The sequence below is a fragment of the Stegodyphus dumicola genome, chromosome X2, assembly GCF_044657685.1.
Source record: "Stegodyphus dumicola isolate Sdum_Otavi_A_Nest chromosome X2, ASM4465768v1".
Taxonomy (NCBI): domain Eukaryota; kingdom Metazoa; phylum Arthropoda; class Arachnida; order Araneae; family Eresidae; genus Stegodyphus; species Stegodyphus dumicola.
This window is the reverse complement of record NC_140781.1, coordinates 59,167,388-59,180,569: the sequence shown is the minus strand read 5'-3', so window position 1 is coordinate 59,180,569 and position 13,182 is coordinate 59,167,388. Positions and strand designations below refer to the sequence as shown.

The 13,182-nt window shown below is 34.0% G+C and overlaps 1 protein-coding gene across 2 annotated transcripts in view; it reads left to right on the top strand.

The window, feature by feature from the left end:
* The window catches only part of LOC118185710 (uncharacterized), a 141,078-nt gene that overhangs the window by 97,402 nt on the left and 30,494 nt on the right, over positions 1-13,182 (top strand). For both annotated transcript variants that reach the window (XM_085809756.1, XM_035355605.2), the window contains exons 9-16: positions 2,882-3,053; positions 3,166-3,335; positions 3,809-3,917; positions 4,025-4,089; positions 4,265-4,372; positions 6,520-6,655; positions 7,071-7,318; positions 10,893-11,066. In XM_085809756.1, the coding sequence (XP_085665882.1) occupies positions 2,882-3,053; positions 3,166-3,335; positions 3,809-3,917; positions 4,025-4,089; positions 4,265-4,372; positions 6,520-6,655; positions 7,071-7,318; positions 10,893-11,066 (1,182 nt within the window). The remainder of the gene's footprint in view (positions 1-2,881; positions 3,054-3,165; positions 3,336-3,808; positions 3,918-4,024; positions 4,090-4,264; positions 4,373-6,519; positions 6,656-7,070; positions 7,319-10,892; positions 11,067-13,182) is intronic.

Below are 13,182 nucleotides of genomic sequence, written 5' to 3'. Positions count from 1 at the left end.
AACGTATGGTTATCAGAGGTGAGAATTTTGTTACGATGTTTTCTTATCAAGTGAAAACCAAAGACTTTGAAACTTCCGAAAAACCTGGATGCCAGGACCACTTGATGGCATGCCACAACACTCCTTTCAATATTAGTTCAGAGGTGTGATGACGGCAAGCCAACCACAGCAATGTTCATCTGAATTTCCTTTCAGTTCTGGTACATACCGCTTGGATCATTCCTGTATTAGATGCTGTAGTATCAAAAGACATACCAATGATTTTGTCATGTAGCCGAAATCGATTCTTCCCAAAGAACTGTTTCAGCCATCTACTCACGTCTGCTTTTCAGGGTAATAGTTATGCTAAGCAAATGCTCAAAATCCTTGCCAATCACTGGAACTGCAGTTCTATGTTCTAAAGTTTTGACACTCCCATAAACAACTTGAAGGCAACAGTTCACTATCCTATTGCAAGGCCAAATAAGGTGAATTTTCAAAGAGTGACTTTTCGAAGTTCTTTGCCATTTTATTTCTATTGATCGCTCGATCTCTGTGAATGATACCTGGAGATATGGAAATTTTTTAAACATCGTGGTCAAGGCTCTTTGCAGTTGCTGTAAATGAAGTAATTGCTTGTTTGATAGAGAGTTGTTTTCGATGAGTGTCTGAGCAAGAGGTTTTCAATCTAGGACTTAAACATAATTTTTTTTGTTGTTGGAGGCGAAATCTCGGCCTCTTCACTACTAGGTATGCTTTCATCAGTATTTCACGTTCATTTCATCAATTCACTTGATACTTGTTTATACATCTTGAATTTTACTCACCATTTGTCTGGTGCATAATAACCCTCGAGGTTTTGTGCCATTTAAAATACCAACCAACCAACCAACCAACCAATCATTACTAGGTGCTGAGGATGATGAACATGAATCTTCCAGTATAAGTGTCTTACTGATTTCAATGACAGCTTTGTAGTGTCTATTCTTATATGAATCATTTATGTCTTCTTTTGTACACTTAGTTCTCATTTTCGAGGTGAAAACTTTGTTTACTCTACACATTGAGAAATTCATACGATCTTCCTTTGTGACCTAAGAAATTCTTTACTTTCTTGTGATACGCTAGTCATGTCCATGACATTTTGCCGGGAAAATAACTCGACTAGATTACCTTTCCAAATTTGCCGATTCACATGTGCTTTATCCATATTTCTCGATTTCTTTTTACCCTGATTTAGGTGCTCTTTGTACAGCTTCTGCATACCAGCACAGGTATTTCCTTCGTCTTAAAATGGATATTTGCTTTCCTCCGTATTTCCTGTAGTTAAGTACTGGTAGATTTAGCAGCATCTGGAAGTGTTTCTTTCTTTTCTTTGTAATGGTAAACGAAAACTAAAAAGCACTTGTTCCTTTGAAGGTATCCGAGCTCCTAAAAGCTCAACATTAGTCACCTTTTGTTGATGCTTGGTCGATATTCTGGCCTGCAACAGGTGATAGTGATCCCTACTCTTGCCAGTTATTGAAAGAGTCCCATTAGGGCCTGACTTGTAATACAACCGTAAAGAATATTCTCCAAAAGAGATAAGTACCTGACGGGGAGAGAACAGATTGAAGCGCTATTCTTTTAAAAATTGAAGACCGAGTAGGGTCTGGAGACTGGTCGGTATCGATGTTCGTGTTTTCCCAGAATTCATACATTTGCAAACACACAATAGCAAACTAAGTAGTAAAAGAACTATGGAATTCTGCTTTCTCATTAGTCATCCTGATTGTTCAGTGCAACACGCAGCAAATTAGCAGCGTAGGGCCTAAAAAATCCCTCTTCCTCTAGATTGTCGTACTCCAAGATTTTTGCCAAATTTGCTGGGTTATTTCTTAAACTTCGCTCATAAAATTTCCCATTAACCCTCGTGATGAAATCTTTGATTGAATCCATTTTTAAATACGAGTGCAAGCTTCTGTTTCTTATAAAATACGGGGCACCTGTGATAGTTGTAAGAGCTTTATTTTTGTAACACCTGAAGTTTTTTGTAGTCTTTCTCGCTGGCAGTAGTACAGGCGGGACACGCATGCGTAATAATAAGCCTAATAGATGTGATATAGATTCTTCTCTTCAAATTGATAGACTGCTGATTATTTTTAAGCGGTGGGAAAAGTTTGAACATTATTCCATATGCTTTTCCACACACTTTGGCTATGTAAGTGAACCAGGTGAATGACCTATTAAAGGTAACCCCTAGATAACTCGCGCTGTCCAGACACCTTTTGTAGCCGCCACATTCCTCTTTTGCTTCCCATTTTAAAGTTCAATTATCTGCAAAATGTGAAAGAAATACATGAGAAGCCCATTAGTACAAAGAACTTCAATATTATAAATTTCACTAGTTTGAGCTAAAAGTGAACAATGTGTGCAACCATTATATATTATTCGATCTTCCTGAAATTTGGTATATATATATATATCTTTTACGTCGCTGTAACTTGGAGCATAAGCAAACTCACATGAAAATCACATCTTTGGAAAAATGAAACACCCTACTATAGGTATTGGTGTACGCCCGATGTGAAGGTGTGTTGACGCTTAGGAAAACCCATTTAGAACAATAGTTTTGGACTAGATACAACACGTTGCGTAAAAAAATTAACTACTTAATAATGAGTATCAAAATGATCTGATCAGACAAGTAATAAATGTTTCCAAAATGCAATGCAATTCTGATCCGTCAGCTTTATATGGATTTAGACAAAAAGTCTCATTAATTGATTGCCACGCAAATTATTTATGGCATATAATACTATTCTTTCATGAAAAGCAATGTAAGATTGAAAAATGAGCTTGTCTGTAGAGTTTTTATTTTAAATTAATTTTATTTTTTGTTTGTTTGCTTCTTTTATTTAAGGCTCTGCAACAGATTTGGCCGCATTTATTTTGCAACAGGGCAGAGACCACGGAATTCCTGGATACACGCAGTGGAGAAAATTTTGTCGAGCTGATCCTATTATCAACAATTTCAATGATTTAAAAGCAGTCATGGCGAGCGACACCATAGAAAAGCTGAAACGGATATACAAGTTCGTATAAAAGCTGATTTGCAATGACTGCCCCCTCTGTATTTTCTTATAGATAGGTTGTTCAGATGTTAAACCCCAACATCACAGTAATTTGTTCGTATTTTTTTTTCAGTAATGTTCATGATATTGACCTTTTCACTGGCGGCTTAGCTGAGACTCCTTTAAACGGAGCAGTAACTGGCCCAACTTTTGCATGCTTAATTGGAAGGCAATTTCATTATTTAAGACGTGGTGACCGTTTCTGGTATGAGAACGACATACCTCCATCATCATTTACAAAAGGTAAATAATTGTGCGATATGTCAGAAGCATACTGAATATTGTAAATTTCTTCAGCGGTATGGAAAATAAACTTAAAAATGGTCAATAGATGGCAGCATTATAATAATAAGAAAAATGGTCCCTGTAACGGTAACATTGTCCTATGCAGTGCTGCCATCTGCTGGCTGAAAAGATTATTTTTAATGTAGCTTGACTTTAAAGCAATAATGGTGAAATTTTTCTTTCTTTAAAGGATAACTATTATAAACTTTGAATTTTAAATGAAGGAAATAATTGTGTCATGGATGAAGGTTCGTCATTTTAGTATAGCTATGTATATTTTTTATTATTGTGGGTATTTTTTGTTTATTTTTAGAAGTTTAAAGTTAAAAGGTTCTCTTTCGCCAAAGGAAAAAGTTAAAACTTTCAAATTTCTTATAGATTTCTTAAAGATATACTAAATTTCAAAATTTACTATGTACTATTTTTTTCAGAACAATTATCCGAAATCAGAAAAAGCACTCTGGCTCGTGTACTGTGTGACAATGCCGATTCTGCTGATTTTATGGCGCCATCGGCAATGTACGTCAGTGACCCTTTCCTGTAAGTGTGAATCACGTATAAAAACATATTTTTTGTAAGTAGTATGTATATTTATGGAATTTATAAAACTGGAACGTATTTTAACTGCGCTTGTACTCTTCACACAGAAACGCATACCAAACATGCAGTTCAGGAGACATACCAGTAATGGATTTAAGCAAGTGGAAAACTCGTAAGAGTATTTTATTTCTTTTGACGATTAATTAATTTTTCCCTCTGCATTTAATAGAAATTTTTGTGTCAATAAATTAGATTTATTTTGACAGAAAATAAAATTTTCATGCAGTAGTATATCTTTTTGGCAAAACATGTACTAATGTTTCTATCTAATTTTGACTTATTGCTAGAGTTCCCTCGTTTTCAAGTGTCTGCTAGAGTTTTGCAAGATTCACTTTCTCGAGCAAAGAGGCAAGCAGCTGAACTAATGGAAACTGAAAGAATTTCTGTGAATAAAAGTAAAATAACATTTATGCATATTAAATATTATATAATGCAACATTCAGGAATAAAAGTCACTTATATCTGTATAAAACGTTTTGTACGATTGTAAAAAGTATTCTGACAGCAGTTTATTTTAACTTGTAAGGTTATTATTATAAATCAGCCAGTTATTATGATTTTGGTGTGTATTATAACATCTCCTTTTAATGTTCTACACCAAAATGCAAAGAGTAGCCAACATTTAAACTGAGGTTTTAGGTTTTTACAACAGAGCGTGTTTCTGGCTTAGCGTGCACGTCAGTTGTTAATTTCCTGTCAGCTCTGATAGTTATCATTATTCAGCTTTGCGATTTGCGGCTGCTGACACTTTGATTTTGACACAGCAGTAAGTCAGCTTCTAGTAGTATTTGTGCAGTCTTTGACTTTTGCTGTACTATTTAGTTGCATCACCATGAGTTGTGGCTTTTATTGTAGTACAAGAGAGTGCGTTTGTGTGCTAAATTCTATTAAAAAAAGGATTATTTTAACCTTTTCAAGACTTTGCCATTATTTCAGACATAGCGATAATTCACTTCTCTGTTAGGATTTTTGAACTACTTAGCAGTCCCAGATCAGGTACAACCCTACAAACCTTTCAAAATTTTTTTACAAAATTTCCTTCAGGCGTTTACTTTGGATTTTCAAAAATGAAGAAACTTATCAAGTATCAAGAATAGAATCTTGAATAATGATTACTGTTAATAATGAATTAATTAAATAATGATGCAAAAAGAATATAAATGTTTGTGGTAATTTGTGAACCAGTTCCATAAGTATCTACTTTCAATTCATACATTCTTGTATCAGAAAAAAAGGTATATAAGTAAGCAAAATACCTCGTCTTTTGGGAATAACCGATTGCACGACAAAGCGATTACATATATTAAAAGGAACATTATTCATAAAGAAGTGCAGCTATCTTGCTGTTTCGATGGAGCTTCTTTTTTGATTTATCGTGGTCTTAGTACAATTATGACGTTCACTAAACTTTCACTATACATATTCCCATATGTAACCTGCGTTTTAATTTTTTTTTTCATTTTATTCCACATGCGTTATTGACATTAATTTTTCTCTTTATACGTAGAAATTTTATTGATAATGTAAAGAATATATAAAACGGTATTCTCCTGATGTTTGTCTTGAATCTGTATTTTCTTAAATTAAATTTTCATTTCTTTAATTTTTGAACATTTTTGAACCAGGCTTACAACTAAGAATTTAATTTCAAAATGAAAGCACCGAAACTACAAATTTTGTTTAACTTTTACTAAGAACTTTTACTATAATTTTTACAGACACAGACGCACGTCTCATATTTGACATAGCTAAAAACTGAAAGTGAATACTTGATCTGTTATTTCTAAATCGGTTTTCAACTGAAAATACTTTATTTTATACTTACTTATTCCCCTTGAGTTTAAAATCATATGCAATTATTTAATTAACAATAAAGAGTGATGCCCTTGCCATAATTGTTCATAATTTCATAAGAAAATTAGGAATACAAACAGTTAAAATAATTTTTGTCCCTGGAAAATGTCTAATTTTGATCATTTTTATTGGATATCAGCAAGCTATTCTTTAATGCACAAAAATTGATTTTACTATTAAAAAATATTTAGCTTTGCTAATTTTTTATTCTATTCTTTTAATCATAATTTTCAGAATTTCTTTCTCTTTTAAACCTAATATCGTTTACTTTCTGAAAAATATTTTGAAATGTGCGTTCTGTTAAATAAAATAAACTGATAACTGAAATCTCACTGCATAACAATTTCTTTGAGCTAAACAATTTTTTAAACATAATTAATTTTATAGCAGCTTTATTTATATGTTGTTTATTCATATTAAATATATCCAATTAATTAATATATTAAATATATCCAATTAATTAGTTCAAACACTGTAAATACTTTTTAAGTTTGTAACATTATTAACAATTTCTTCAATATACATCATCAGCTAGTTTTCTACTGCAACGTGTGCTGCCATCTGGCGAATGTACATAAATTTACTTTCTTATTTCCTGCATTTAATTTGTGAAATTTATGTTTAAAAATATTCCTAGTATTTGATATTTAGTTTTTAATGTGAAGTAGTAAATTTTCCTTTATCATAGAAAATGGTCTGGCTGGAGATAAAAGTCCTCAAGCTGCGCACCTTAGTTTTCTTCGACCAAAACGTCAAGCACAACTTATCTCAAATCAATCAGTTGTCTTAGAATTCGCTTCTCAAAATTTTGCTTATAATTATCGGTGAGTTAAAAAATAAATTATAATATATAAATAAAATAAAAATACTTTAAAGTATTTTTGTGTTTCCTACCTGCATTATATTTTGTGTACTATATTTGTTCTTAAAACGAAAATCCTGTGCAACATATACAACATTTTCTGTGCCATTCATATAATGTAAAATATTTTTATGTTCCGTGCCTACATTATATTTTGTGTACTATATTTGTTCTTAAAACAAAAATCCTGTGCAATAAGTACTACATTTTACGTGCCATTCATGTACTATACCTTTTATACTATATTTATTTACAAAATAAAAATTCTACGTACATTTGCAGAATTTTATGTTCCTTTCATGAATTATATTTTCAAATGCAATGCGGTTTTTAACCCTAATAGGCTTTTTTTTTTTTCCATTTCTTTTCTTTTTCAGAAACCAAAGAGATGTAGAAGATGGCTCTTCAAATAGTATAAGAGATTTAATGGCTGCTTTGCCTAACGTTGATGTTGACGATCTCTTGGATATACCTAAAGTGTTTGATTGTGATGATCAAACACTTCCGTGTGACCATACAACAAAATTTCGAACCATGACAGGATGGTGCAATAATTTAAATAATCCCGAGTGGGGGAAGAGCATGAGAATATTTTCTCGCTTGCTTCCATCTTCTTATGCTGACGGTACGTAGTAGTCTGTTTGACGGAAACTCGATAGTTTGTAAGTAATATGAAATGTTGATGAATTAAATTAAATTTAAATAATTTTGATGATATAAGGAGAAGACAGAGAGCGTCATGTGAATACTCTTTCATTATATATTGATGCTTCTCAAATGCATCAGAGGAAACTACTTTCATTTGATGAGAGAACTGTTAGCAATGTGTTGACATCTTTCAGTAATCTAGCTCTCGAACGAAGAAAGTAAAAAATCGTTCATTTTCCTGGTAATGTGTGTGGTAGGTGATTTAATGGTAATAGTTCATTTTCCTGATAACGTATGCATTTAGCACAAAAATATAGTATTCATCTCGACGATTAGCATGGAATTCTTAGATGATCTTACTGTCGTAATTATTTTTCATCCTAGAAGTATTATTATCTGCGGGAACACCGAATTATGGCTGTTTTGGAGAATGTATACTTTCTAATATGCAAAGTTAATGAAGATGGACTTAATTTTGGACACATGATGAGATATGAAGCCAGATACGATTTTCCTTTAATATTCTCTAATTTTTATAGTATGCTCAACTAGAAAACTCTTTTAATGATATGAAAATATAATCAGTGTGTTTTGTTTTAATCCCAAGTCTAAAGTATCTTGACGAATGAACAACGTATATTTCCGATATGAAAACAATTGTGTGTATAGATAAAAAAGCTTTTCTGATTGGCTAGGTTGGAAGTGTAGGGTGTTCAAGTAAGCCTAATCCAGATTTTCGTTTCATTCATAGATTCTGTTGTATAGTTCAATTACTGAGCCAGTGAAACAATAGTATGGAAACATAGATGTCAGATAAACAGAATGTGATAACACTTTTGCAATAAAAGCGAAATATTTCGTTTATTACCATACATTTAAATCTTCTCTTATACGTTTCTCAAAGTGAATCATTCAATCCGTTTAAATAAATGCTGAATATTCTTTCATTAACACTTGTGGCACTTCATTTAACTATTACATAAGAGCATTCACCCCTTTTTCCATAGTGTAAACTAATATTAATGAGCATATACTTCATTTAATCACTCAATTGATCAGTCTAGAGCAGCGGTTCTCAACCTTTTGACTAACGCGTACGATCTAAACAAAAATTGAAAACCTGTAGTACCACCACTATAAAATACTACCACCACCACCACTCTTGAACAAAGCTCAGATCGCATAAATTTACCATTGTTAGAGAAAATTCTCAATCAGGATGTTGAGGTTTTAAATTTTGAATTTAATAGTTAAAAATATTTTGCTTCTTTTGCGTACCACTTATTTTTCTCTTGCGTACCACTGGTTGAGAACCCCTGGTCTAGAGGTTTATTCAGATTTTGTGAACAAGCGGGGTAGTTTAAATTAAGAGGAAGAATCATTAACCGCATAACTTGTAGCTGAGACTTTCTCCTGTTGCTACGGCCGACGACTTGCCTTGCCATCAGAAGGCGCTGTTAGATTAAGAATCATCGACAGACATTAGTCACGGCTTGGTAGACATCAGGTATATGTAATTTCAATTTAGAGTTAGGTTGTCCGATCCTTGTGTTATTTGTTGCTTCGAGTAGGAACCCTGATATAATAGCCTATTCAATTCTTGTCCAGCTAATAGCTGAATAGTCTACAAATATTTAGATATTACGTCGGTGTTATTTTAATTTACCACACGAGTAGTCAGGAAACTAACGTGAGCATAAGGCATAAAGAAACGCATTTTTGTACGTTTGTTGCTTCCGCATTCAGTTTACGTTAAGGGCGATGACTCGCCACCACAGATAAGGTAACGATTGAGGGTGAGTGGTTACGAAATGCACTCAGTTAGCTAGAAAGACCCCTCAGATCGTTACATATTTATTGTTCAATTTGATTCGTTAAGAACTCAGCTTTAAAAAAATTAATAATGTCTTTTTATTAAAACACTGATATTGCTCACTAAATTTAAAATGCACTCGCGCTCAAAAATAAGCAACAAACGTTAAAAGGAATGGTACGAATGTAAAAAGGGAAATTAAAACTCACAATTTACGTACGAGGTAAAGGTTGCATCTCCGAATACAAATAGGCAATTAAAATCAGCATAAAACGAAATCCCACAACAACGCCTTAAAAAGGGGCATGTTGGTTCTAGATGTCAGTTCGCAAGCAGCGATAGTTCCGTGTAATCAGAGACGGCTAAAGTGGAAAGCATAAGCCGAAGACATCAATTGCACGATAAAATGTGTTGGAGGTTTGTTGGGATAATGCAAGCTAGTGAAAAACAATCTGCTGTTGCGATAGACCTGAATTTGCATAGTAGTGCCATCAATAGTCTGTGGAATTGTCACCAAAGAGATCAAAATCTCTGCAGAAGACTTGGGTATTACACCGGAGGATTACCACAAGGATACCAGATGATCGCTTCCTGTTATTATATGCAAGATGCCGCAAATGATTAACAGCACGAAAGCTGGCAACACATCTCTCTGTTTCTGCAGGACGGCCCATATCCGCCAAACTATGTCGCTTAATGTGCATTAAGGTGGATTGTACGTCCGACGATCTATGGTTTGTGTTCCTTTTCCCTCATCACATGTCAGAACGCGGTTGAATTAACAACGCAGTTGGATACCAGACATGTGCGGCTACGTACTCTTAACGGATGAGTTTCGATTTAACATCCTGAACGATTCCCTAAGTTCAATGATATGGCGAAAGCCAGGGGCAGGCTATCACCAGACATCGTCGAAAGAGACCATTACAGAGGAGAAGGCTTACTTGTACGGGCTGGGATAGAAACGAAAAATCGTACCGACCTCTATGTGATTCCATCACAGCCGTCCTATATCGTGACCAAATTCTACACCCTCTTGGGTGTGCTTTTGTCGCTGCAATGGGAACCGACGCAATATTTTTGGACGATTACCCCTTCCGCATATGACTCGAGTGGTGTGGAGGTGCGGAGAGTGAAGCCATTCCACATCTGCCGCTGCCTGTTAGTTCACCGGACCTGAATACCAAGAAGCATGTGTGAGACATGTTGGAACGATGGATAGCAGATCGCAGTGGGCCGCTGGGTACCCTACACGAGCTCCGACATGAAATGCAGGAGCTGCAGAATAAGCTGTACTGCTGCAATAAGTGATCAACGACTCTATTACCACATTGTCTCGCCGTTATCAAGTATGCATTTCAGTTAGGAGTTATCATACCCGTTATTAGCCTGATGTTTCCATTACACGTTCTTTCGACCCATTTGGCCTTTCGTCATGTGATGATCGTAATACTTGTGTTTTTGTATGTCTTTGCTTTATTGTTCTCAATGTGGTCTAGTAATTCCAACCTCATGGATCAAATTCACGCATATCCATTAAATAGTTTGTTTTATTCCGTGTTTTGCTTGCATTACTTATTTTTTGAGCAGGAGAGTATATCTTTTTCATTTGCTTTCAGATCGATATGTAGTTTAAAATGTATTGTGAAAAAACATTACTCAGAAAATTCCTTATTTATCTATAAAATTTTTTTGTGTAATTATTAATTTCGTTTTTGAATTTCTTTATTCAATCTAGATATGAGTTCCCCTAGAAGTAAGGGCCGTTTGGGCAGCGTTTTACCCAGTGGCAGAGTTATCTCAACTCAAGTGCATTTTGATGTTCAAGCGCCTCACGTGAGATATTCTATGATGATAATGCAGTGGGGACAATTTTTAGATCACGACATAACTTTTACACCTATGAATTCCGGTAATTTATCTATTTTATATTTTCTAAACACAAAATTTTTTGATTAGACCTAAGTATAAAGAACATGAGCGCTTTTATTTTTATATTTAATAAATATACTTTGTTAATTGCTTTCTATGTCCGTAAGTATATTTTAAGCAGACATAAGTGAGAGTTACGAAACATAAGTGAGAGTTACAGTGGGGTGTTTAGAGACTACTTTGCCTTTCATATTACCAAACATAAGTCTGATTTCTGTTTGCAGATGATTATTGTTAATGACAATTGATTTCATAGTTGATTTGCAGCTGAAATAACTATTATCCTGTTAGTTATTCAAAAAAATTTTCATGAAACGTATTTGACGAACTACAGAAGGGAACAAACTCTCTTCGAGGCTTTAAAGTCAAGATTTTCTATGTCGCTTCGATGCCTTTTTAATTCAGTGTAAAGTAAAATAGTGTCTGTATTAAAATATATTCACGTATAAGATTACATATGCATTCGTATACTTTCACCCTCTCTTGAGTGGTTAACTGTCGCAAACTATCGCAGAATATACCTAATTTAAAATTCAACTTTTGAATTTATATCGTTAATTCATTTTAATGAGCGTTTTCTAGAATCAAGCATCTGTTTTTCGAAATAAATATACTGCAGCTGATATTTAAGTTGTTTACTTTGAGTTTAATTCGTAAAATATAATTATTTCGTTTAAAGCAATACAGAAACATCTGCGCGTAATGTGATTGTTTCGAATACGTTCCGAATACGAATATGTTCTCTTTGCATGATTTTCTACTTTAGCTTCCGAGCATCGACTTTACGAGAACTTAATTTTGTATGTTATACGGATCAGAGGTAACGTTCTCTTAACACATTAAATAGTCTGGACATATAGTAGTAAAAGAAACAGTGCGTTATGTAAAGCGTAGCAAAGTTGAAATGAAAACTTAAAGACAGCTGTTACCAGCAAATGAATACGCCTTAATGTATCCTCGTTATATCTGTTGTAGTATTATTTAAATGGATTACAATGAAATTGCAGAAAATGTGCTGTCGCACATATTATACGCAACTTGACAGCTGTTCTTAACGCTATAAACGTGTTACATATTCGAAAAAAGAAAAAAAAAGATTTTACTGTTAAAACTGCTGTGTAACAGCTATAACAATAATACACTTTCATAAACTCTATATCGGAGATTCCTTCTATCAGGAAAATGTTCGTGCTTTGTAAAAAGAATTCGGTTGCAGCTGTGATGAACAAGAATCATGCAATACAAATACAATACGTGCGATTAGATCCTACTGTTTATTATAATTTACTTGAAAGGATCCTAAGTTTTACTAGCGTTTATTTTATTTTAAAACTGTACTATCACTTCTTATTTTCTCCTTCCGGCCAGAATTAAATGCTTTAACTTGTTTATGCAAATTGTCTTGCTAACGCCCAAGTACTTAAGTTGTGGCTTTTTGCCAAGAGAGAGAGAGAGAAGGAGTTTCAGGAAGCAAGCCGCTTGCCACTGCAGTTTTACGAGTTTTCACTCGGTTGCTGGTTGCCTTTAAGGCCAGAGGTTTAGCCATCTTGATATTTGCGAACGTATTGTAGTTCCAGCAGCTCGGCGTAGTACATACGCACCCTTTTAAATAAAGACCAGTCTTAGTGCTAGGCATTTGTATACTAATTCAAAGTTAGCTTTTAGTTAGAGTTTTAGTTAGTAGTTTTATATTCTTACGTTCAGACCATAAGTGGTTGGTCTCCGTATTCCGACGTTCGGAAGTACCTGTAAAGTATTGAAAATAAAGGGTTTCGTATACCCTTCCTGCTTGTGTTGTCTACTTCACACATTCTTGAACGTTGCTTGAGTAAGCTCCCTGTTCCTATTCAGGACCATTCATGTTTCCAAACCAAACCAAGAGAAACACAAGTCCTGACATACATCTTGACAAAGATAAAGTTGCCCAGTAAATTATAAGTCTCTCTCTCTCTCTCTCTCCATATATATATATGTATATGAATATACAGGGTATTTCAGCATATACATGTACAGGGTTTTTCTGTATATATATACATACAAAGAAAACAAGGTAAAAGAAAGTAATATGCCGAAAACAAAAAATTATATGTATATGT